At 35.8% G+C, this 26,492-nt stretch overlaps 1 protein-coding gene across 1 annotated transcript in view; it reads left to right on the top strand.

Moving 5' to 3' along the window:
• The first annotated feature begins 3,215 nt into the window (after window positions 1-3,215).
• LOC149426383 (uncharacterized) overlaps window positions 3,216-26,492 on the top strand; it is a 32,872-nt gene continuing 9,595 nt past the window's right edge. Inside the window, exons 1-15 of the mRNA XM_089651115.1 lie at window positions 3,216-4,528; window positions 5,110-5,336; window positions 8,567-8,667; window positions 11,234-11,428; window positions 11,658-11,788; window positions 12,188-12,391; window positions 12,498-12,641; window positions 12,767-13,118; window positions 13,492-13,626; window positions 13,717-13,924; window positions 18,087-18,252; window positions 19,538-19,723; window positions 19,813-21,367; window positions 21,449-21,647; window positions 25,827-26,192. Of these exons, the coding sequence (XP_089507241.1) occupies window positions 3,608-4,528; window positions 5,110-5,336; window positions 8,567-8,667; window positions 11,234-11,428; window positions 11,658-11,788; window positions 12,188-12,391; window positions 12,498-12,641; window positions 12,767-13,118; window positions 13,492-13,626; window positions 13,717-13,924; window positions 18,087-18,252; window positions 19,538-19,723; window positions 19,813-21,367; window positions 21,449-21,647; window positions 25,827-26,192 (5,090 nt within the window). The 5' untranslated portion in view covers window positions 3,216-3,607. The remainder of the gene's footprint in view (window positions 4,529-5,109; window positions 5,337-8,566; window positions 8,668-11,233; window positions 11,429-11,657; window positions 11,789-12,187; window positions 12,392-12,497; window positions 12,642-12,766; window positions 13,119-13,491; window positions 13,627-13,716; window positions 13,925-18,086; window positions 18,253-19,537; window positions 19,724-19,812; window positions 21,368-21,448; window positions 21,648-25,826; window positions 26,193-26,492) is intronic.

The raw sequence follows: 26,492 nt of genomic DNA, 5'->3' as shown, positions 1-26,492 counted from the left end.
TTGTTTTCTGTTTTAAATGCACATAATATACACTTAATTATAATTATACAATAATACCACGAGCTCCATACCCAGTGATTCAAAGATCATTCTTTGATTATAGTAACATGCTTAACACCTTCAGTATGTATGGGACCGGGCGTCCATATTTTATAAAAGTATTTTTATCTTTTTTTCTATCATGCAAAAGTATGCAATTTTTTTGACGTTAGAAAGAGAAATAATATTTTTTTCCAGTTTGGCCCAAAATACTGGAATCCATTAATAAAATCCTAAAAATAGCCAAAATGAATAATTCATATTTCGCGCCCCTATTGTAACCATCGGTTTGACTTTAAAAATTATTTTTTATATATATATGAACGAGATAAAAGTGAAGGTACAGTTTTCGTCCAAATTCCCCAAATAAAACTAATGTGTTTTCAAAATATTGAGTTCTCTCAAAAAATTAGGTAAAAATGTGTTTAGCGTTTTTGACAACATTTTTCGAGTTTGATATTAAAATTTTATTATTTAGAAAAAATGATGTTTATTTTAAATGCATACACTGGTAGATAATTTTATCTAGTTTCTAAAACAGTATTCGTTTTTACGGAAAATTAAAAAATAAGATTATACATATAGCGCATTTGAAATAAAAATAATTTGCAGACTGGACAAATGTGATGAATGTACTGAAGGGTTAACAAACAAAAAATTGTGAAAAACACTTCAAATGCGCTACTCAAGTTAACTACTGTGAATATTACATAAATAATTCCATCAGAAGTTTACAACGATATCCATCATTGAAAACAATATGATGTATATATGTATTATAAAAACGATATCATTTCAAGAAAAACCTAACATAATTTTATTTGTAGTGTAAAACTTTACTGGTTGGAAGAAATTGCCATCAGGCAATAAGCCCACCTTTATACAGCCATGCATATACAGTTGTCCGGAAACTCGTAGTACAAGCGGGTAACTGGTGAATCTACATCACATTTGGAGTCGATTTTGTAGTATATTTTTTTTTGATATGAGCTTTCGTTATCGAGTAAATCGAGTTAGAAGTTGATTTTTTTTTTTTTTTTTTTTTTTTTTTAATCAAATTCTTATAAATTATTACTGAAGATCAAAGTACCCAACTAATTAAAACTATTTAAAAGTAAAACAAATGAAGAAACTCGGATTTGAAGCATTATTTTGAAATCACCCTTCATTTAATCCGGTGTAATCATAAAATATTTCTGCTCTGCAGGGTTAAAACATCTGTTGTTCAACCCTAAACACCAGAAAAAACTTTAACCCTAAAATAGCCGAAAAATATATTTTTTTGTTTTTTTTTTTTTTTTGTGAAAATGCTCAAATCAAAAAACTTTATGTTTATTTGGGTTCCCCATGTGGTGTAGTTTCTCCAGTTTCCCGCTTGTACTACGAGTTTCCGGACACCGTGTATTATGTAAAATTGGTATTTATACTGATTTACCATCCATGAATATTTTTATTCTTCAAAATTAAATTCCTACTTTTGGGCCACCAATGTACCCATATTAAACTGGTTAGTAAAAGTTCATTCCTAAACTGTTCCTGAAAATTTTTTTACTGTATGTAGATCTCAGTTTCTATTTCAACATGAAGTTAACAAAAATATGAAATTATTTACTTATCTTCTTCGTATGGTGGTCAAAGTGGGAAGAAAAAACTTTTTTACTTCAATAATGGATTTTGAAAATAAATTTAGTGATCCGTGACATTCCTAATTTACCTGCATCTTCGGCAAAGAGGGAGATCATGACTGTCTGGTGCAATTTGATTGAAGATCCCTCCCCAATAGACTTCATATAAATGCCTGGAGTAAGTATATTAGACCGGCTCAAGTATTGGAGATATATATACAAGGCCGAGTAAATCTGACTTCCAAGAAACTGGGTGTCTTGTATAGGGCTATCAAATTCTTCAATAATGACCATGACCAGCTGCTAATCCTATACATATCTGAAGTACGCCCAACAATTGAATTTGGGAGCCACCTCTGGGCTGGAGCCCCAAAATACTTGATAAACCTACTCGATTCTGTGCAAAGGAGGGCGGTCCGTTTGATTGACAATCCATTGTTAACAGACCGATTGCCATCTCTAATGCACAGACGCAATGTTGGCATGCTGAGTCTGTTCTACCGGTATTTTAATAGAGCCTGCTCAAAGGAGCTAGCAGCCTCTTCAAGACCTGCATTTATAAACCCCTTCCTACAGTCCATAACGTGACCCGCCTCACAATTCTACCCAATAGAGTGGCGACATAGTTCCCCTATATACAAACGGGGCACTCTGGTGAGGTGTCACACAACAATAAAAATAAAATAAAACTATTTGAAGAACATTACACAGAAACTTCTTCACCACCTAGGATTCTGGCTGCAGAGTCTTTATCTTCTATCTTCGTGTCACCTGTTCCTATACTTCATAATCATTTTACTTAACTTAACTTCACTTTATTTTTGTAATATTTATATTTTCTGTAATATCTGCATCAACTGTAAAGCGCCCCTGAGGTGATATCTCACAAAAGCGGCGCTATACAAATTATCCAATAATAAATAAATAAATAAACAAAGCAATAAGTTTCTTCCACTCTGATGCAATGTGAAAACATTTAATATTTTTCTTACCTTAAAAACACCGAAGTAAATAAATAAAAAAAATTGATCTCCTTCAATTTTGAGCGTCAAGGCTTGAAGTCAAGAAATTGACTTATCTGCCATGGAGGCCGTTAAAGTTGAATAAGAAATTTCTGTACTCTTGATCGACCGTTTAAAAAAATGATATTTTTTTGTATAACGTTTTCAGTCTATTATTTATTTTCGTCGGCAGTGTAGTGGTTCTTGTATGTAGGTACTGATGTCCATCTAAATAAAAAAAATAACGAACTAGATCTCTTAAAAACATTACGGAGATTTCCGAACACGCCGAGAACAAGAATGCGATCGATAATGTTGCCAGTTGAGACTAAACTGGAGATTTCGCCGAATGTTATTTGTTGTTAACGTTTATTTTCCTTTGAAGTATTATCGAGGATGTGTGAAATTGAAAGGATTGTGTGTAGCACTGTGTACGCGAAATTGAACTACTTCGATTTGTGCCTTTGAGTCTATACTTACATCAAATCTTATGGAGCAATTCATCTGACATCTGCTGATAAATTTTGTAAATACTCTTCTGTCTGAAAATGCTATTTACCGAAATAATGGCTTCCGAAGAACTAATTATCACGAACAATAATTAAAATTTAGATAAATGTATACAAATATTAAAAAAATCTCATCTTAGTGTTTCGGCGGCAATGCTAGGAGGTTAGATTTATAATCTGTGAAATGCGGACTGAATGTGTCCCAATGCGTTCGGAACATCGTACAAACAATAGATGCGATTGCTAATAATATTATTCCGACAGATATATTTACTCTTTTAACTGGATTTAACGCTGGTAAATACCATCTAGTTGCAAGAACAGTGCTTAGTGCGAATGAACGTGAACCGGCTTTATTTTAGTGCATCATTTGGAGTTACGGATTTGAGATGATTAGATTTCGGCGTTGCATTGTTTCAAGAATACTTCTGTGATGGAGAACACTACTACTAGCCTCCTACCCACGGGGGCCGCGAAGCCCAAGTCCCAACTGGAGGATGAAGAGTCTGAGGTGGAGTCGGAAGGCAGCGGTGAGATGGACAGCGGCGAGGAGGTGTCAGAGTCTTCGGACGAAGATCCTCCGGCCCCCCCGCCCCCGCCACCGGTCCGTCGTCCTCCCGTTCGCTCCAAGAAGCAGCACAATGCCATCATCCGCCGGATACCACATCGAGATTTCCTCAAGCAGAAGAGAAAAAGTGAGGCCCTCAAAGAGTTCCACAAGTTTAGTAAGAAAATGAAACTCGACACCGGGTTGTCCATCAAAACGATAGCAGGGGGTGATATTGTTGAGTTAGACGAACTATTGAGTGACAGCGACGACAGTTTTACGAAGGAACAGTCAGATTCTAGTGACGGCTTCAGCGATCCCGAGTTTACCATTGACCCGGAAGCTGCCTTGGAGCCCGACCAGGGGAATGAGAGTTTCATCGACCCCGAGACAGGGGCCATCACCGTGCCTGGACAGGAACCTAGTTTAAGTAATGAAGTCATCAGTGAACAAACAGTTAGTAATTCGGATAGCAATACAAACGACGGTGAAAATAAACAAACTCTTTCAATTAGTGATATCATTGCAGAAGGGAGTGAGTTGGACTTGTCCAAGAATGTGGACATTGAAGAAATATTAGGCGCAAATCAATTTACAATAGAAAAGAGAGGTATGGAAATTGGGGACAACATCGGTCCGATCGAAGGAGATGAAGCAGAGTACGATATAACCGAGAAGTTGAAGGAGATGGGGGAAATAAGTGTAAAGCCGGTGAAGCGAGAAGACCAACAACTGGAGAACGCAGAATCCAGTGAAGCAGCTGCTAATCCGGATACCACTCCTGAGAACGCAGAAACAGAGGAAGATGTGAGTATTCAGAACTAGCCATAATATTTTATACATTGCAAAGGTAGGCGAATAAGGGTTTAATCATATATTTATGGTTATATATTATTCATCAGTGGTTTAAACCAAAATTAGAAATAGATTTCGCCCTAACCTTCTATCTCTATAATTAATATAACTGATCAGTTGATACAGTCATTGTCATTGCCAATTTTATTGGATTCATATCAATACACCGGATCATTGAAAATTAGGGCCATTCCCCCAATGTAAAGATTTTATTTGTTTCCTTTTAACCTTAAATATAAATGTCAAATCCACCAATAAGTTAATTTGCACTTAATATAAATCTTTAGGTACCATGTATACAGCCATGAATATCTTGTAATCACAATTAAAGTTGACATTAAGCTTGCTTTTGAGATTAGTAATATATTTTATAACAACGGAGTCTGAATTTAAGTTTTTATAATATATATATATATATATTATTATTATTATTATATTCTCCATTACGATTTTAAACTTTTAATGTTGACGAAATTCACAAGGTCAAAGATCCAATGCATTTCAGAAATAAATCAACCAAGTTAATTTTGCAGAAAAACAAAATGAATGCATTGAATGTTCGGCGAAACATCCGTGAAGTGATGGATGAGAAGCAACTGGACGCTTCTACCCTGGCGGCACAGCGCCAGGAATCGGAGCGTTTGGCTCGCGTGCAAGAGCAACAGCGCATCATCCGTGAAGTGCGCCGCCAGATCGCCCTGGGGCGCCAGGAGAAGGCTGGGGCCTCCCTGCTCAAGGGACCCAACCTGCAGAAACTCAAGTAACCTCCCCATTTATATTTTAGCAATTATTAAGTCATTATAATATCTGTGGCCTTTTCACCAATGAGTTAACCTTTTGGAGAGTGACCCTTTTCAAACAATTCTGAATCTCAGGAGTGAGTGGATAATCTTTCGATTGATTCTCTTTTCTCAATAACTTGGATTTTGCAAAACAATGTTTTTGTAAATTACTCCTGTCTTACCAGATAATGTGTTTAACACAGACATAGGAATTAATAGACGAGAAGATAATGGCGAGGGGTAAAATCAACTGTTGAAGAACGAAGGGAGTAAGGCTGACTGTGATTCGTCAATAAATCAATCTGACAGTAAATAGGCATCTCGCATTATAATATCACCATTTACTTCTTAAAAGTAAAATCTGCTTTTGAATGAATAGACATTTTTACATGGGAGCGCAAATTACTCGCCACGTTATGAACAAATTTGCGAAGTCCAAATTCGGCAAAAAAATTCGGTTCTATTTTCAGAGTCGAATATTTCGTTTAAGTATTTAGTTAAGACACTTTTATAAATGTTCATAATTTACTTCCCAGCAACCAACCAGCTTTGTGTTTCGCGTCCAGACGTTTCTCGATGTGATAGTATATGTTTCTAAAACTGATCTATATTATACGATGTGAATATGCTTAAAATAAAGTAAAATAATGCTTATATATGGAATGTAATACGACAATTGGGTTTATTCTCTTTTTCAAATCTATTTTTACAAGTTTTCATAGTACAAGTCAACATTTTGCCGTGTTATTTCGTAAAATGAACCGATGATGCCTCGACCATAGTTTGCACAAGAATGATGACGTCACATTTTCAAATTTCACTTGAGGCCATACGCGAGCACAGCCGGCTCCAATGGAACCGGTATGGGGAGTGGGGATAATACGCTTTTAATCACTTAGGGCAGGTCTACTAATATTCATATGTCTATGGTGTTTAAATATTTGTATATAATCTACTCTGAGTAGTTCTCCAGAAACATTAGTTGTATTCGGAAAAATGATTTTTTAATATTGAATGGCGTTAAAGATAATCATACTTCAGAGACGTATGCAACAACATTAGTATATAATGTGGAATATATATATGTACTTTTTGGTATATTTTATTGGTAGATTGTTTTAGAGGGTTAAGGATAAGCAGGCAAATCGAGAGATTAAATACAATCTTATATATTTCTCAAAACCAATATTTAAAAATCATTTCAATGAATTAGATGAAAAAACAAAATTTGCTTCTTGAAGTGATCGTAAACCATTGGAGATGAACCACCAGAACATTATTTTAATTAAGGCCATACTCCGCAGAGGAGCTACCCAAGTTCTAAAAAATGTACAAACTTTCATTCTAATACAACCCGATTTAAAGAAATACAACATGCTAATGTGAATATACTGGACCCCCTTTTTACACGGTGGATACTTTCACACAATGCCGTGTAAAAAACAAGAATACTAAAATAAAATAAAAATTAGTGGATATGTTTTCTTGCATAAAAATAAATTCAGAATATGAAGAAATTAAATTCATTATTGTTTATTGTGTCTTATTTTTATTTAAAAAAATACTTTATAAAAATCGAAAGATTATTTAATATCACTGTCAGATAATAGACGAACCTCCTGTACCCCATTGGGTATGACATCGCTTTCATCCAGAGATGTGCAAAATGGGTACCCAAAACCATTTGAAATGCAAAATGGAAATGGGTCAAAACTTTTCCATTTGAAAATGCAAAATGCAAAATGTTTTTTAGAAAAGCATTTCAAATGCAAAATACCCATTTTCAAAATGCATTGAAAATGCAAAATGGTTTCTCAGGTCAAACAATTAAAATAATTATATAATTTTTAAACAATTTTGTCATTTAATAATGGACATCAATGTAGAACAAACATATTACATGAAGGTAAATCCAAAAACACCACGACTACAGATTATGAAACCACAAAAATTTGCGCGGGACTAATGTTGCCAACGTAAAAACACAGAAACTGCTATCTAACATTCAATATTAAAGCGTCATGGCCCCATGTTCAGTAATTGCCAGGGCTCCTACCAGGGAGCAACTTGACAAATGTAAATTATCTCTCATAGCGAGGTTGAGGACGTACTGATATTTGGGGCTTATGAAAAAAAAATGAGTGGAGATAGTAGGAAGTATGTTGCAAAAAAGCATTTAAAATTGAAAATGCATTGAGAAAAGCATTTAAAATACAAAATGCAAAATGGTTTTTATAAAAGCATTTAAAATGCAAAATGGAAAATACCCATTTTGCATTTCCATTTGAAATGGATTTATTTGAAATAAAGCACATCTCTGCTTTCATCACTCGAAATATCCTAAGCCTGTGGAATATTTCTTTTAATATTTTCGGGTTCACTGGATTTAAACAAAAATTCTGTTATCGATCGCTATAACTGTTTTTTTTATGGGTTCTTTGTATGATTCTTGGTAACCACCCATACAAGCGGTCAAATCACATTGTAATTGTAGAGCTCGTTCTACGCTGTGATCATTCATTATAAAATTATTTATATTTTTTACTTCTACATCACGTAGGAAAGAACCTCCCGAAATTAGCACTTTACCCTGTACTATAATAGAATAGTTTTTTTACAATTTTCTCTTAAAAATAATAATATTCGTTCCATCCTTTGGGACTCTAATAATTACTAAGAACATTTGACAATCCACTTTGTTCACCTGCTGAGTCTTCGCTGTCACTCGAGTAAATAATCCTTGGATCAAATCACTGCACTCAGATTGATCACTGTCATGTAATTGATAATTATCATCACATATACTGTTTTCATGTATGTATATTCTGAAGAGTCGTGGCCTTATTTTTTTTTCCAAAACAATAGTAAAATAGACAAAACTTACACAGAACTGTGATTTATGATAACAATGTAATAATAATATCACATTTTTTTTAAAATTTAAGCTATTATCTGGATTTGGTTCTGAAATTTATTACAGGGTTATTAAAAAACTAATAAAAAAAATTTGCTTCGCTTATTCAAATGCGTACTGATCATGTGCTATACCATGCAGGATTTCGTAATAAGTAAACAATATGAGATTTATTTTGAGAAATGGCAATTCTTCGTGGCCCTTTTTGCAGAACCTTCAGGAAATCCTTAAGGCAGTGACACTTATTTAAATGTATTCAATTCCTTAACTCATTATTGTGTGGTGTTGTTACAGCTTGCCGGGTACTGTACTTATGAAGTTGCCATCGGGTGATGCGAGGAAGTCTGGAGCCAAGCTTGGCCAATTGGATCTGTTGAAAGTTCAAAAGCATAAAGGTGAGACTAGCAGAAATATGAATTGTACATATAACCAGAGGCAGCTATAAGGGTCCAGAAGTAGAAGGTCAATATGAAACATGAATATGAAATGTTAATACATATTGCTAATGCGTAGTGAATATTATAAGAACACCAATGAATGTAATTAATTTGCCAGTACTCACCTATATCTGAAGCCGGTGGTACAATATTGTTTAATTTAAGATTATTTATCTAATTATTTACTTACATAACTAATGTATTTTTTTTTTCTTTTGAAAGAGCTTTTCCTAAAGTTTTTGAATCACTGGGACGCCCGAGGAAGACATGGTACGATCAAGTGAATCAGATACTCGAATCGGGCCGTGTCAAGGGTCAGAATAATAGAAGAGTATGTATGAGATGATGTATGAATGTGAATGAGGCGAGAAGTGTGTGCCAAGACCGAGTTGTTTGGCGGTCCGTCCTCTCTGCCTACCCCTGCGGTAGGCGTGATGCTTATTAGTTAGTTGGTCAGTTAACTACAATCTCAGTCCATTGCTTATAAGTAGACTTATAAAGTAAACAATAAAAGCAAAGGTACCTATACATTCATTTTATTGCACCCGCAAATCCACTGACGAAAAATTATAACTTGACGTTTTAAAATATCGTTTGTAACCTCTTTATTTTTCTCTCTTGTAACATAAACTAATTGCCACATAATTTGAATACGTTTGCCATGATTCAATGAATTGTTAGCGATTTCTTTCAATATGATATCTACAGAATTTGAATATACAAAAAAAGACATTTTAAATTATTTCGTGCAAATTATGTCAACAATGATAAACATTATTTCGCAAACTAATAGCCAAGATGGCTATCGTTTGACACAAAAAAACTTTCGACTGACATTTTTTCACATCACCCTCTAATATCTTAATAATCTTAGGTCGTAGATATCTCTATCTTACCGCGTCATGTCCAAAAACTCCTTTAAAATAAATTTTGTACGATACTAAGCATACATCAGACATGATGGTGTTTACCTCCTTTGTCTGTATAGCAAAGAGAAAGAAAGGCCATAGTTTGGGGACAAACTTTAAAGTGACCCACGGTAGTTATCACAGACATATGAATATATAGACTAGAAATTAAAGGTGAGGGGTAAAATAAAGAATGAAGAACGAAGGGGGTAAAGCTGACTGTGATTCGTCAATAAATCAATCTGACAGTATATAGGCATCTCGCATTTTAATATCACCATTTAGTTCTTAAAAGTAAAATCTGCTTTTGAATGAATAGACATTTTTACATGGGAGCGCAAATTACTCGCCATGTTATGAACAAATTTGCGAAGTCCAAATTCGGCAAAAAAAAATTCTTCTATTTTCAGAGTCGAATATTTTTTTTACGTATTTAGTTAAGACACTTTTATAAGTGTTCATAATTTACTTCCCAGTAACAACGATGCGCACACTTGGGAATCGCTACATTCGACCAATGTTGGAGGGTTGTCACAACCGCTATGTTTCTATTAATAATAAAATATTGAAATCTTTAAGAAAGAAAAGTAAAACAACTAAAAAAACAAATTAAATTATATACACACAGTTTTTACCAGCGAGAGTATTTGGAGTAAAAATTTGGACATCATTTTGCCTTCCGATGACATTTTTTCAATTAAAAACAAAAAACATGATTTTCTATCACACATCGCCACTCGGTATAACCTAGCGTATTACGTGATATGCACTCCTTCTCGTTCCAGCAGTACCGTACACACGAAACAAGCGCATACCTAACACGTGGTACCTAAAGCGCAAAAGGCAAAGGCACATCCCTGATTCTTATGCAAACGGCTTTGTATTTTGCGTCCAGATGTATTTCGATGTGATAGTATATGTTTCTACAACTGATCCATATTATACGATGTGAATAAGCTTAAAATAATATGGAATGTAATACGACAATTGGGTTTATTCTCTTTTTCACATCTATTTTTACAAGTTTTCATATCACAAGCCACCATTTTGCCGTGTTATTTCGTAAAATGCCTCGACCATAGCTCGACGCTAGTTCGAACAAGAATGATGACGTCACATTCTCAAGATTCACGGGAAGCCATACGCGAGCCCAGCCGGCTCCAATGGAACCGGTATGGGGAGTGGGGAATAATACGCTTTTAATCACTTAGGGCAGGTCTACTAATATTCATATGTCTATGGTAGTTATGTATAATAGCTTCTAATTAGACCCTAGATGGCACTGGAACCCGCTATTACCGTACGGATGTGCACAAATATTAAAACTAAATTAATTATCGGGTAGTAGTTAAATCCTTTTTTATATTAATACTATTGCAGCATAATTTTGGGAGGTCATTTATCAAAAGACCCTTTTAAAAGCTGCCACTGTAAATAACATAACTACAGTACCACCTAACATTTGACTTTTTTTTTCATTGCTGACTACAATGGTGACCTTTTTTAGACTGTCATTGACTGAAATAGTCATAGCACCGATGCAGTTCACCAGCTCTTGTAATATCTTTATAATTCAAGTTCAAGAATGAAGACTTTATTGTTGGTTTTGTGTTTAGGTCATCTGACCCCGAGTGTGTCCATTGCGCCAGTGGGATCGGTGGTGAAGAAGGAGGTGGTGGAGATAGTAGACAGCTCCAGCAGCAGCAGCAGCAGCAGCGAGAGTCCGTCCTCAGACTCGGATGACTGCATCATGCTAAGCGACTCGGAGCTGCCACCCAGCCCTGAGCCAGAGGAGGATCCACAGAATTCTGGTAAACAAATCAATCTAACTTATACTATGCACATTTTACATTACCATTACAGTCACCTGCATGCCGCTGCTGTGCGGAAGTGGGGAGCGTCACGCTTGTGCCGCACCCTGTATATTACATTGCCATTACAACTTATTTATTATGTTTGTTACATTATCACTACAGCCAAATGATTCTATAAGTATGACGATCCTGAGAGTCGCTAATGTGAAATAACCATGTTTTTTAGGCCTTCATGTGAATGATACATATAATCTGCCAGATGAGCAAGGAAGGGTGGTCATCAATTTCGGTCATCCAGAAAATGAGGAGGATATATTCTTGGCTCCACAAATTGGAAGAATAATAAAACCGCATCAGGTCAATATATATTTTTTTGTTTGCAGAATACTAACATTATTCTTATGAATACGTAATAATAATTACACAGCAGAACTTGTTTATAAATGAACTGTTTTTTTTTTATTAATTCAATAATAAATAATGTTAATGTTAATTAAAAAATATAAAATAATAACACCATAACAATAACCCTACACATTGTTATGTAAGTTCATACTCAATTTATTATGCTATGTAATTAAAATATTTTATAATGCTACTGAACAACAAAACCCATAACATGTATATGTAAAAGCCTTCTAGGCGTTAATAAAATGAAATAAAAAATAAAAATAAAATTAAATTCTATAAATTAAACTTGATAACAATAAATAAGAATAGTTTTTTTTTTCATATTGCATATTTAATATTTTTTAGATTGGTGGAGTAAGATTTCTATTTGATAACATTATTGAATCAGTGGAGAGATTTTCAACTTCAACTGGATTCGGCTGTATTCTGGCGCACTCCATGGGATTAGGAAAAACTCTACAAATCGTCTGTTTCTGTGATATATTTCTGAGGCACACTCAATCTAAAACGGTACTGTGTATTATGCCGATCAACACGTTACAGAATTGGGTACGTTGCATTTAATATTTTCACATGAATTCTTCATTTAGCTTGTCAAATTTAGGTGCTTAATGATAAAAATTTCCATTCAATACTTTATTGTAATTGTTTCCAGGTAGCGGAGTTCAACATGTGGTTGCCATTAGAACCTACGACAAGTCCCCTCAGTACGCATGGAGAAGTTCGCTCCCGAAACTTCCCAATATATGTGCTGAATGACAGTCACAAAACATTACAAGCCAGAGCTAAAGTTATCCAGGTAAGCTCTCTTCACCATTTACCTGAACTTTTTTATTTAGTTTGAAAATATGTAGTCGTTGCGTACTTACTTACTGATAGTGTCAAATGAATCAAATAACTAAATGAATAAAACTATTTATCTAGGAATGGTCCACTGTCGGAGGTGTTCTGATGATTGGATATGAACTTTACCGGTTGCTGAGTATGAAGAAGAATAAAAAGCCAAGAAATCGAAAGCAAAAAGAAAAAAATCCCACAAAAACAGCTGAAAAAGACAAACCAGACAGCAAAGATGGAGAGAAATCGTCGGACTCTACCAAGCCGCCGGTCGAAGGTGATAAGAAGTCGGTCGATGCTACATCCGCACCTACCTCCACTGATGCCCTCAAATGTGATGAGAAGCTCGGCAAAGAAGAAGATGAAGCCAAGAATGGAGAGGGGGCAGAAAAACCTGAAGAAGATGATGAGGATGATGAAGAAAAGAAATTACTCGATCGTAAGTATCCATTCAATTCATTTCATATAAAATGCAGTAATCTGTCTTAATGAAATCATAAAGTAATAAAAACATTGAGAAATAAGTAATGGAATATATTATTTCATTGTACATACATGTTATTTAACGGATGACTGACCATGCTTGATAATATTCGAAATCTCAAGACTTTCCTCTTGTTTTGAAGATCGAGAGTGCAAAATCTCATTAACATCAGAATAAAACTGTAGATTTGTATGAAAATAAAATCCACACCGACCGGTCGCCCGCCCGCCACAGGCGACCGACACTCCTTTATATAAATAGATTTACTATTAAATCAGCTAGTTTTATATACGTACATGTATTTTACTAATCTAATGTGAATTTACAGATATGTTTGAAGCCCTTGTGAAGCCCGGGCCCGACCTTGTGATCTGTGATGAAGGACACCGAATAAAGAACTCCCACTCCAACATTTCTTATGCACTAAAGCAGATGAGAACAAAACGTAGAATTGTGTTGACTGGTAAGATGAAATGGATATCTCATTTCACGCAACAGTTGAGCTATTATTGAATAGTTATTTTAAATTCAATAATGTTTATCCATATTCCAGGGTACCCTCTGCAGAACAACCTACTGGAGTACTGGTGTATGGTGGACTTTGTTCGACCCAACTACTTGGGTACGAAGACAGAGTTCAGTAACATGTTTGAGAGGCCCATCCAGAACGGGCAGTGTATAGACTCCACCCCTCAGGACATCAGGCTGATGAGGTACCGCGCCCACGTGTTGCACTCACTGCTCGTTGGTTTTGTCCAGAGGTAAGTAATATGCAAATTCACCAATCATTTTATTCCTCGCCATCCTTAATCTACAGAGACTTATTATGTTCATCTAATTGGATTAGTTTTAACTTGTAGTAATTAAGATTGGTGGAGCTTTGTTGGTCAATAATCCCCGTGAGCTTTATAATAATGTTATTGTAGAAAGCAATCACTTTGTGGTTTGACATATTTAATAAAATAAAATACTTTTTTGTTTTAAAACCACGATATTTATTAATTTAAGAACCGACCGGTTTCGCTTTACTTAAGCATCATCAGGGTACAAATTAATACTAAACAAGAAATACATAATGTGTGTATATATATAACAAAATATAGAGGGAGACAACATGATACAAATATAAGCAACACAAAGACGGTCATAAAATACATTAACATAAGTGCACAAGTAATGGAAAAACCGCTAGATAATTATGTAGACTAATGGGTTATATTAATAAATCGGGAGAAACAAAGCATCAACTGGCATGGTGGTAAGGAGGTAAGGAGAACTGGGATTTTTTTATGGGTTTATTGGAAACAGACCTAATATTGGACTACTTGATATGTCTAATTGATTATTAAGTATCTGACTTTTGGTTTTTACAGCTTTTTTAATTTCTAGTGCCTCTAAGTTGTTTAGTCTGTTACCATGCCCGTTTTTATGTAAGATGTTAGCACCGGTGCTATGACAGAATGTATGATCTTTATCGATCAAATGATTTGCGAATTCGGAAAACCCGTTATTATTGAGGCAACGAAGATGCTCCTTTATCCTAATATTAACATTACGTGATGTCTTACCGATATAGAAAGCCGAACAATTATTGCAATTTAATTTATAAATCCCCGAATGACTTAATTTATCGTCCTTATCTTTAGAATTAATTAGAAATTTACCTATATTGTTATTAGTATAAAAGGCCGGTTTGACTTCAGAAGGAAGAACAGAATCAATCTTCAGAAATAACAGAATTAATTTTAACATTTTTCGTAAACCCTCCTATACTGACGTTGTCATACACAGCACCTCCAATCACCCTATTTCACATAAGCACTCCGCATTCCATTCAATGGTCCATCGTTTAGTCACAATTCCAATGTCCGATAGTAATTTTGATAGTGAACTAAAACTAATTAAAAACATAGCAGTAAATAATGGCTATGAATCAAATTTTATAGATTTAATCTTAAATAAAAAGCTAAAACAAATAGCCATTAATCGCTTCCTCTTTGCTAGTCCTTGTCCTCAAATCAATGATAATAATATTAATTATCAATGGCGGCGAATTTTATTTATTAATCACTTTTCTACCTTAAGTGTAAAAAACCTTCCTTCTGAAGTCAAACCGGCCTTTTATACTAATAACAATATAGGTAAATTTCTAATTAATTCTAAAGATAAGGACGATAAATTAAGTCATTCGGGGATTTATAAATTAAATTGCAATAATTGTTCGGCTTTCTATATCGGTAAGACATCACGTAATGTTAATATTAGGATAAAGGAGCATCTTCGTTGCCTCAATAATAACGGGTTTTCCGAATTCGCAAATCATTTGATCGATAAAGATCATACATTCTGTCATAGCACCGGTGCTAACATCTTACATAAAAACGGGCATGGTAACAGACTAAACAACTTAGAGGCACTAGAAATTAAAAAAGCTGTAAAAACCAAAAGTCAGATACTTAATAATCAATTAGACATATCAAGTAGTCCAATATTAGGTCTGTTTCCAATAAACCCATAAAAAAATCCCAGTTCTCCTTACCTCCTTACCACCATGCCAGTTGATGCTTTGTTTCTCCCGATTTATTAATATAACCCATTAGTCTACATAATTATCTAGCGGTTTTTCCATTACTTGTGCACTTATGTTAATGTATTTTATGACCGTCTTTGTGTTGCTTATATTTGTATCATGTTGTCTCCCTCTATATTTTGTTATATATATACACACATTATGTATTTCTTGTTTAGTATTAATTTGTACCCTGATGATGCTTAAGTAAAGCGAAACCGGTCGGTTCTTAAATTAATAAATATCGTGGTTTTAAAACAAAAAAGTATTTTATTTTATTTATAATAATGGCCTATGTTTCAAGCAAAAGTCATTTATTGAAGAATTCTACCACTAACAGTTATTTTTATTTATTCATTACCATCACCTTGATAGGTTTTTACACATATTTTACATATTACATGATTTGTGCATGATACAGAGCACAAAAAAGTTTTTAATTTCTTATATGAATTGGATTCATTGTATTCCAATAAGATGCGTACTAGCGACAAATGTACAATTTTTATAACTTGCGTAGAATCATTCTTCGAAAGTTCCAATTATAATGTCTTCATGCATTTGGTAGTTATTTTTTGTACTTGATTTACAAAATTAAATTGGGTGCCAAATTTAACTCCGAGATCCCTAATTTTTTAGACTTTTCCAAGATTTTGTTGTCTATAGCTTAGCTAAAAGATAACGGGGTCTTGATTTGATAAAATGTTAGCGTCTTACATTTATTGTCATTGAGGAATAATTTGTTGGCAATGCACCAATAGTGTAATTTGTCGATTCTTTATTACAGGATAGGTAGTCGCTAATGTTTGATATTTTTTGTATAATTCAATGTCAGCAAAAAACATAACTTTTACATCTTCGAAACAACTATTTAATTTATAAATAGAATAGGGCTGAGATGATTTCCTTGTGGTGGACCGCTAGTTACATTAAATAACTTTGATTTGAAGTATTTAATTTAAATTAATAAGATTCTGAAGTAACTCGAGAACCAATCCAACAACTTGCGTCTCGGTCCTAGTGCATACAGTTTACTAAGTAATAACTTATGGGATACTTTGTTGATTGCTATTGAAAAGTCTGTATGTATACAGTACAACCCCATTAATTCTAACCCCGATAATTCGAAAAAACACGTAATTCGAAATTTTCGCCAAAAAAATTTCCGCTGAAAAATTTTTTCATACAAATTTTTTTTTAATTCGAAATTCGTTAATTCGTAATTCGAAATTTATTTTTGTCCGCGCACGAAAATTTGTTTGTGTAATTCGAGAAAATTTGATTTTTGCGAAAATAAATCATAATATTTCGTAAATCTGAATCTAAAAGTCAGTCTACATCGTCCTAATTAGTATTATTATTTTGTAAATCTGAATCGATTTACACTGGAATGTCGTACTTTTTCAAATTTATTTCGAATATCCGAGTTTGAAGGGCCGAGAAAATACGTTTTACGCGGATATATGTCGTAGTTTTACGAGTTTACACCAAATATCTGAATTTAAAGGGTCGGCCGCGACGAAACTCGGCCGCGAAATTTCGATTGACGCGTAAATGTATCCTATTTTTACGAATTTATTTCAAATATCTAAATTTTAAAGGGCCCGCCGCGACAGAAATCGGACGCGAAATTTCAATTTACGCGGAAGTATATCGTATTTTTACTAACTTTACTTCGAATATCCGAGTTAAAAAATACGGCGCGACAGAAGAGGACCGAAAAATTTCGATTCACGCTGAAATATGACACTTTTTTACGAATTTACTTCAAATATCTGAACTTAAAAGGCCGGCCGCGACGAAAAACTGCCGATAAATTTCGATTTACGCGGAAATATTTCATATTTTTACGAATTTACATCAAATATCTGAATTTAAAGGGTCGGCCGCGACGGAATACGGCCGCGAATTCTCGTTTTACTATTTTTACGAATATCTCAATTTAAAGGGTAGGCCGCGACCGAAATTGGCAACAAAATCTCGATTTACGCGTAAATATATAGCATTTTTACGAATATCTGAATTTAAAGGGCCCGGCGCTATGGTAATCGGCCGCGAAATTAATGAAATAATTGGTTTTAATACGAATTTACAACTAAAATACCACCTGGATTTGAAGAGGCGGCCGAGAAAATCGATTTTCATATTTTTTTCATAAAATTTCGAATTACGTGGGAATTCGTTAATTCGAAATTTGATTTTTGATGTCCCGTGGATTTCGAATTAACGAGGTTCTACTGTACTGTCAACTTGTTTTGTTGTTAGTAATATCGTTATGGTAAGTAATACATAGCTTAGTAACAGTTGACCTACCACTAAAGTTAGATATTAATTTGATGTAATTATTTGTATAGACGATCCCACGCAGTCCTCCAGTCTACGCTCCCTCAAAAGGAAGAGTATGTCCTTCTGGTGAGGATGACAGATCTGCAGAGGAAGCTGTATGACACATTCATGAACGAGGTAGTGAGGAAGAAAACAGTACCCAATCCACTGAAAGCTTTTGCAGTTTGCTGCAAGGTAAGATATACTTTTTGTACATACATTTATATTATGTAAAACCATTGATTGCTTTGCTTACTATTGCATACTATCAGAGATGTGCTTTATTTCAAATAAATCCATTTCAAATGGAAATGCAAAATGCAAAATAGGTATTTTGCATTTTAAATGCTTTTCTAAAAACCATTTTGCATTTTGCATTTTAAATGCTTTTCTCAATGCATTTTCCATTTTAAATGCTTTTTTGCAACATTCTTCCTACTATCTCCACTCATCTTTTTTTCATAAGCCCCAAATATCAGTCGGTCCTCAACCTTGCTATGTGAGATAATTTACATTTGTCAAGTTGCTCCCTGGTAGAAGCCCTGGCAATTGAGTGATACCATTACAAAAAATACTAATTATTATTTTTTTGGTAAACTAATGTTTACCACAAGATTTTTTATGCAAAGCACAAAGGGTAACAATTATTTTTTAAGCAATAATTATTAGCCTGAAACACTCATCCACATTGAAAAATCTCCTGATAAAAGATACATGACGCCAACTATAATAAAGCCAAACCAAAATAAAGTTGGTTGTTTCAGGTGAAAAAATGTAACAAGCAGTAATTGTTGAATGAAACACTAGTATATATTGAATTATTTCGCGGATAAGAGATAAGCCGCCATAGCTCAGTGGTCAGAGCTGTCGACCGGAAATCGAAAGGACACGGGTTCATGTCCCGTTGGCGTCATGTATCTTTTATCAGGAGATTTTTCAATGTGGATGAGTGTTTCAGGCTAATAATTATTGCTTATAAAATAATTGTTACAAAAAATACTGATTCAAATACTGAACATGGGGCCATGACGCTGTAATATTAAATGTTAGATAGCAGTTTCTATGTTTTTACGTTGGCAACATTAGTCCCGCGCAAATTTTTTGTGCATAATCCGTAATAATCATAATCCGTAGTCGTGGTGTTTTTGGATTTACCATCATGTAATATGTTTGTTCTACATTGATGTCCATTATTAAATGACAAAATTGTTTAAAAATTCTACAATTATTTTGATTGTTTGACCTGAGAAACCATTTTGCATTTTCAATGCATTTTGAAAATAGGTATTTTGCATTTTGCATTTGAAATGCTTTTCTAAAAACCATTTTGTATTTTGCATTTTCAAATGGAAAATTTTTGACCCATTTCCATTTTGCATTTCAAATGGTTTTGGGTACCCATTTTGCACATCTCTGCATACTATTCATAATAATGGACAATGCAATAAAATAATAAAATCAACCTTTAAATTGGGTCTAGATTTGGAACCACCCAGATGTACTGTATTATTTCCTGAAGAAGCGAGAAGAGATGGCAGCTATGATCGACTATGACTTGGAACTTGAGGATCCTACAGTAACCAATCCAAACATGAAGAACAAACCGGGACCTAAGAAAGGAAAGCCTAGGTCTCGAGCACAACCTAAAAAAGGCAATGATAAGACTGTGAGTTTTCTATATTTCATAATGCAAATCATTTTAATGATATTTTCAAATGTTACTTAATATTAAACATTTCCCTTCTTTATTCCCAGCCCTTGGCACCAAATACTGCCATCAGTGGGAAACCAGCAGCAACTATACCCCCCAATACAAGCAATGCTAATCCAGTTACTGACTCTTACAACTCATATGATCCAAACAAAAGTGTCCACCCTAACGGAGGGCAGTATAGCTATGGCCAAGACATGAATCAGCCACCAAATGCCTACCCTCCCTATGGATATCAACAATATCCTCAACAGCCCCAGCAGAACTACTACGGCCAAGGTGATGCCTATGGACAGCAGTACGGCGGGGGCTACTACCCTCAGCAGCCCTACGGTGGGGACTACAACCACTACAACCAGCCCAACCCCCAGAGCCAGAACCCTGGCAGTCTTCCACCCCCTCAGCAGGGCTACCCGCAGAACCCTGCTTATAATCCTCAGGGATATTGGGGCCCGGATAATAACTATTACAATAATACCAATTCTGAATATTATCAAAACCCTAATCAGAGTCATACTGGCTATCCCAATAATCCAAGCAATCCAGATCCATATCCCAATAGCTATGATCCGTATGCTCAACAAACTCAACCATACCACGGGTTTAACAGTCAAACTAGAGCGTATGATAGGAACGTCCCTAATGGTGAACAAGGATTTGATAGTACCGCCCCGAACAATGCGCCATACTCAGCTCCGGCAATGCCAGGTACCGCTAATGCTCCCGTGTTCCCCATGCAGCCATCCTCTGAAACGACAGCCGCTAGTTCCTATGACAATCCCATGTATCCCGGATATCAGAATGCTCAAACTACTGAACTAGACAAACCAGCCATAGTAACCAGTGCCGGGGGAATGCCTCCAGAGAATCCTCCTACATGGCCAATTCCCTGCGATGATCTTAATCCTAAAAACATGAATCATTTCAATAATGTAGATATTAAGCATGAATCCAAGACTGATTCAGATGGGGAATTCAAAATAGCTGATCTCGACACTATGAAAGTCATCAAAGATGTAAAATGTGAGATTAAGTCAGAATTTAAACAAGAAAGTCCATTCATTAAAGAGGAAGTTAAAGAAGAACTAAAAATAGAAACTGTCCCCAAGGTTGACAAACCTGCTAAGGAAAATACTGATTCAGCTGGTGTTGTTCCTAAAATAGATGACAGTGTAAAAAACATAGAAGAAAAAGAGAAACCTAAAAAATCCAAAGATAAATCGAAATCTAAGGACAAGAAAGATAAAAAAGGGGGTAAATCCTCAAAAGACAAGAGCAAGAATACAGAAGAAAGTGGGAAAGATTCTGATGAAGAGAAGAAGGACAAAGAGGATAGTGACTCAAAAAAGTTAGAAGCTAAAGAAGAGGTCCCTTATGAATGGGCAAATGACGTACTGAAAACATATATTCCTGGAATAATAGAAAATTCAGCCAAAATGGAGATTTTTTTCTGTATCCTGATAGAGAGCATCAGACTGGGTGATCGTTTGTTACTCTTCAGTCAAAGTCTCTTCACTCTAAATCTCATTGAAGACTTTTTACAAAGGAACTACATTTATGGAACAGATGTTCCTTGGGCCAAAAATAAAAGTTATTACCGTAAGTAAACTACATTAATCAAATTTAATAATTTTTAAATTTTCTTCAGTTCAGAATTTGACTAAATGATATTTATTTCAGGTTTGGATGGATCTACGAGTGCATTGGAGAGAGAGAAGCTGATCAATGAGTTTAATTCGAATCCGAACATTCACCTGTTCCTGGTGTCAACTAGAGCTGGCTCTCTGGGCATCAATCTCGTGGGGGCCAACCGGGTCATAGTGTTCGATGCCAGTTGGAACCCCTGCCATGACACTCAGGCTGTTTGCAGAGTTTACAGGTAAACAAACTAAACTTATTCTACTTAAAACTCCCTTGATTCAATCATTTTATACAGCCTTACGCCTTAACTGTAGGTTGCAGCTTTAAAGTCATTGTCTGTCTATTTATTTATTTATTTTTCATGTTCTCCGTAAAACGGTTATTCACCAATACATTATGGAGAAGATTACAAATTAGACAAAAAGTATAGCAAAACACATAAAAAGGTCAGTTTCACTACTTTGTGACATACGTCAAAAGATAATTGTTAAACTGCCTGTAGGTTACGTTAAAAATGTCGATGGTCAATGCAGACTCGTTGAGCAGTTCAGTCGCTCTGTTGACTGGGGCGTTCTGATAGGCAGAAGTCCTCGCTTTTGGAGCATAAAAAAGGGTATGGGACCTTCCACGAGTATACTTGTCTGGGACATATAAGTTAATCTCTTTCAAAATAGATGGATTATGTATAGTTCCAGAGATTATCTTAAAAAAATGTTTTCCTAAAAATATTTTTCGGCGGGCTTCTAATGTATTAAGATCGAGCATTCCTGCTAAGAATAAGGATGGATACAGGAAAGGGTAGTACATATATTCCCTCATATATAGGTAACGCATGAATCTCTTTTGTACTTTTTCTATTTCGAGAATATGGTTTTGCTCAGAAGGGGCCCAAATAATGGAGCTATATTCCAAGATACTGCGAACAAGTGCTTCATACGTTCTTCGGATTGCGATTCCGTTGGTAAATGATCTTGAATTACGAAGAACAAATCCAAGCATTTTGTTGGCACGGGAGACAATATCAGATATATGGGATTTGAAAGAGAGATTTGCTTCAAAAATTACGCCAAGGTCTCGAATCTCATTTTTACGTGTTAATTCATGTTTATTAATGTGGTAGGGGAACAGGAATGTATCTTTGGACCTTGTAAATGTAACGACACTGCATTTCTGAATACTGAAGGGTAAGTTGTCCAGTTCCGACCATTTGACAAGAGAATCAAGATCGTTCTGCAGAAGAATGGAATCGATGTAACTTTTGATTGCTTTGAAAAGTTTTATATCGTCAGCAAAAAGGAGATATTTTGAGTGGTTTATAGTGTTGCCAATGTCATTGATGAATAAGAGAAAGAGAAGGGGTCCTAGATTCGATCCCTGGGGAATCCCGGAGTTAGTTTTGTATTCGTGAGAGATATGGTGTCCGTAACTGACATACTGACGACGATTGCGTAAGTAGCTAGCCATAAAAGCGAGGAAATTCTGAGAGAATCCGATGTCACTTAATTTTTTTAATAAAATATCATGGTCGACTTTATCAAATGCTTTCTCGAAGTCTGTATAAATCACATCAACAGGTACAAAATTTTCAAATGAATTATTAATATAGGTAATGAGATTCATAAGATTCGTTGAAGGTGACAGTGTGGGACGAAATCCGTGCTGATTTTCGGTGAGTGCGTGTTTTGTTTGGTTATATATCTGTGAATAAATTATGGTTTCTAAAAGTTTTGCGGGTGCTGACAACACAGCTACAGGTCTGTAATTATCTATTTCTGACTTTTTTCCTTTTTTATGTATAGGTGTTACTTTCGTTAGTTTCCACATTTCCGGAAAGATATTTTTGCGAAGTGATAGGTTAAAAATATGTTTTAGAGGTTGAACAAAATAACTTGCATATCTTTTGAGGATTATAGGTGGAATACAGTCTGGGCCGACGGAGTATTTAGGTTTTAGTTTATGGAAAGCTGTAATAATATCGTCATCGTTAATTTCATGAATTTGTACAGGTAAAGAGTTAAATGACAATGAAGCTATAGAGGATATGTCAAGTTTGGGGATATTGTCGCTAAATACTGATTGAAAATAGTGTGCGAAACCTGCGGCGATCTCAGACGATCCATCATATTTATTGTCTTTGTAGTCCATGTGGTTAAGTTTGTCACAGCCGCGGCGTTTATCGTTAGTGTAAGACCAAAATTGAGTTGGGTCTGTTATTATACTGTTCTCGGCCTCACGTGTAAAGTCAGTGTAGGCCTGACCAATTAACCGTTTGATTGATTTTCGCAAAGTTTTAAAGTTAGCTAAGGCATGTTCGGATTTTGTTTTTTTCCAAAGATAGTGCATTTTAGTTTTTTCTCGTATGAGGTGAATGATTTCCCCATTAAACCATTTCGGATATTGTCTAACATCTTTGAGCATACGTGTAGATCTTTTCTTAAAACAAATGTTGAAAATATTATTGAGCTGTTCATAAAACATTTCGACAGCTAGATTTACGTCAAGGCAATCGTAATGATTCCAGTGATGTTGTTCTAAGGCATTCTTAAGTGTGTTATCTGAGCTTTCGTGGAAAATCCAACCCATGTTTATGTCTGGAGGCAATGTGTCTGTTTGTATATGTGATTGAGTTGTGTAATCGAATGTGAATGAAAGTGAAGGGTGATGAATATCCTCTCTGACTAATGGGGAGTTATGGCGGCAGATAACAGCATTTTTAGAATTTACATTACTTAATACTAGGTCTAACATGTGTGCATTTATGTTATAAACAGTGTTGAATTGTGTTAAATTATAAAAAGAACAAAAGTAATCGAAAACGTCAATTGAGTTTTTCCCTGAGGGAAAGTTAAAATCACCGAAAATAATAATATTTTTTGATTGTAACTTTACACTTTCACTTATAGTTTTGTCGTAAAATAATTGATACTGTTCAGATGTTGTATTTGGAGGAAAATATACAACACATATATAAATGATGACATTTCTATGCGATACTTTCACCCACAAGTCTTCACCTTGGGTTTCTATGCAGTCCATTCTTTCCGCGTGTGAGTGGCTGTCAGCTCGGAGGGCTAGGAGAGTCCCTCCTCCGCGACTGCCTCTATCCTTCCTGTAGACGTGGTATAGGTTTTCGAATAGCTCCGACGAAAAGGTGCTTGAAGTTAGCCAAGTTTCAGTAAGAGCAATCAGAAGTGGTTTCTGGCACATTACGTTTGTCATGAAGTCGATAATTTTATTATTCAGACTTCGAACGTTCTGGTATACTCCACTAATGTCTATCTTTTTCGGACGTCGTATCGACCGTCCTAGTTTGGGGTCGTGGTCTCCGAAATGACCATTCGTTGAAGGCCACGTTTTCAGGCCAGATCGTGGGGTCCAGGAAAAAGTGGAAGTAATTTTCCGGTATGCCTATTTTGAAGGCAGCATAACGTTCATGCCTCGTAACCAGTTTTTCGACAGTGTAAATTAAATCCGGCTTCTTCTTTTTTAAGAATGAAGATATATTTTCTTCTGTGGTATTCGGGTGAAACATGAATACATGCAGATGTAGGTTTTTGGGAATAGTGACCAAGCTGTCGTCGATAGACCCTGTCCCTTTACAGATTGGCCGAGATCGTCGTCTACCGTTGACGAGGGCATCGCTATACGATGTTATTGGCTGGGTTGGCAGCTTGGGCACAACAGGCTGTATTGTACTCTGTGGTTGTGGAGGAGAAGACGCCGCTGCAGCAGATGTGGAAGCGGAATGTAGATCTTCCTCCGGTTTTCCTTTTTTAGCAGTGGATCTTGTGGTCATTTTGCGGGTAGTGAGCGGCCGGACGCCGCTAACGGGAAGGTGAGTCTGGCCGGCTAGAGCGGCTAAGGTAATAGCAGGAGCGGGGGCGGGGCCGGGGGGCCCGGGCGGTGGAGGTGTCCCAGACAGCTGCTTAGTGATATCGCCGTACGCTGAGCGCACACACACATTTAAGTCTGGCGCCGGCGCTAGTACCTGGGGAGTACCTGCAGTTACGTTGTACGGGTACTTGCATGAAGGGCACACAATTTTAGCACTACCGTCACTTAAAATTGAACGAATCGTGGTCAGTTCGCTACCGAAACCCTCGATTTTGCCACTCAAAACATCGACCGTTTTAATCAGGGACTGAATGATATCACCAAACTCTTCCATTTTGTAAATAGACTAGAACGAACGATTAAAATGAATACTAACGAGAGCCGATGACAGAAGACGTGCGTCGCGTGTTGCGTGCGTATTGACTTGTTGAATCAAAGAAATTCATTCCATGCCCGAGAATGTTAATGCCCTGAGAAGACTCAACTAGTCTGTTGGGGGGGTTGTTTGTTATTGAAAAACTCAAAGTCAAAGTGTGAAAAGATGTCATGTTCGGGTTTTACTGTAACCATTATTTGTGTGTAGATATGGGCAGAAGAAGCCCTGTTTTGTCTACCGCCTGGTGATGGACAACTGTCTGGAGAAGAAGATCTACGACCGGCAGATCAACAAGCAGGGCATGGCTGACCGCGTAGTGGACGAGTGCAACCCGGATGCCGTGCTGTCCATGAAGGAGGTCACCAACCTGTGCTGGGACAGCGAGGAGAAGGAGACGGAGACCAAGGAGTTTGAGAAGGACTGCAAGGAGAAGTACCTGGACGTGGTCATGAGGAAGGTCATTGAGGAGCATGCGCGCACTCTCAGCAAGGAGCCCTTCCAGCATGAGTCTCTGTTGGTCGACAGGAAGGAGAAGAAGCTGTCCAGTGCAGAGAAGAGATTGGCGCAGCGCGGGTGAGTTCATACCAACAAATATGATGTACCTCAATTTTATTTAGCTTCATTAATCTTGAATGCCCAATTATTTCATTTTGAATGAAATATTCCCATTACAACAACTTAGCCAATTAATTGTAGCCTATGTCTACAGTAATTTAATTTATGACCTATATTCATATAATTGATAATGTGAAATTGTAATGAACAGATTTATTGACTTTAGTAAAATTAGAAGCAAAAATTTATGGGTACTGTCAAAATCAAGGTCATCCTTTTTTTAACTAGATGAAGACCGCTATTATGCCAATTAGTTTT

The sequence above is a fragment of the Hesperophylax consimilis genome, chromosome 1 (assembly GCF_061612785.1).
Source record: "Hesperophylax consimilis isolate HC1 chromosome 1, BYU_Hcon_1.0, whole genome shotgun sequence".
Lineage (NCBI taxonomy): Eukaryota > Metazoa > Arthropoda > Insecta > Trichoptera > Limnephilidae > Hesperophylax > Hesperophylax consimilis.
This window is presented reverse-complemented; position numbering and strand designations above follow the sequence as displayed.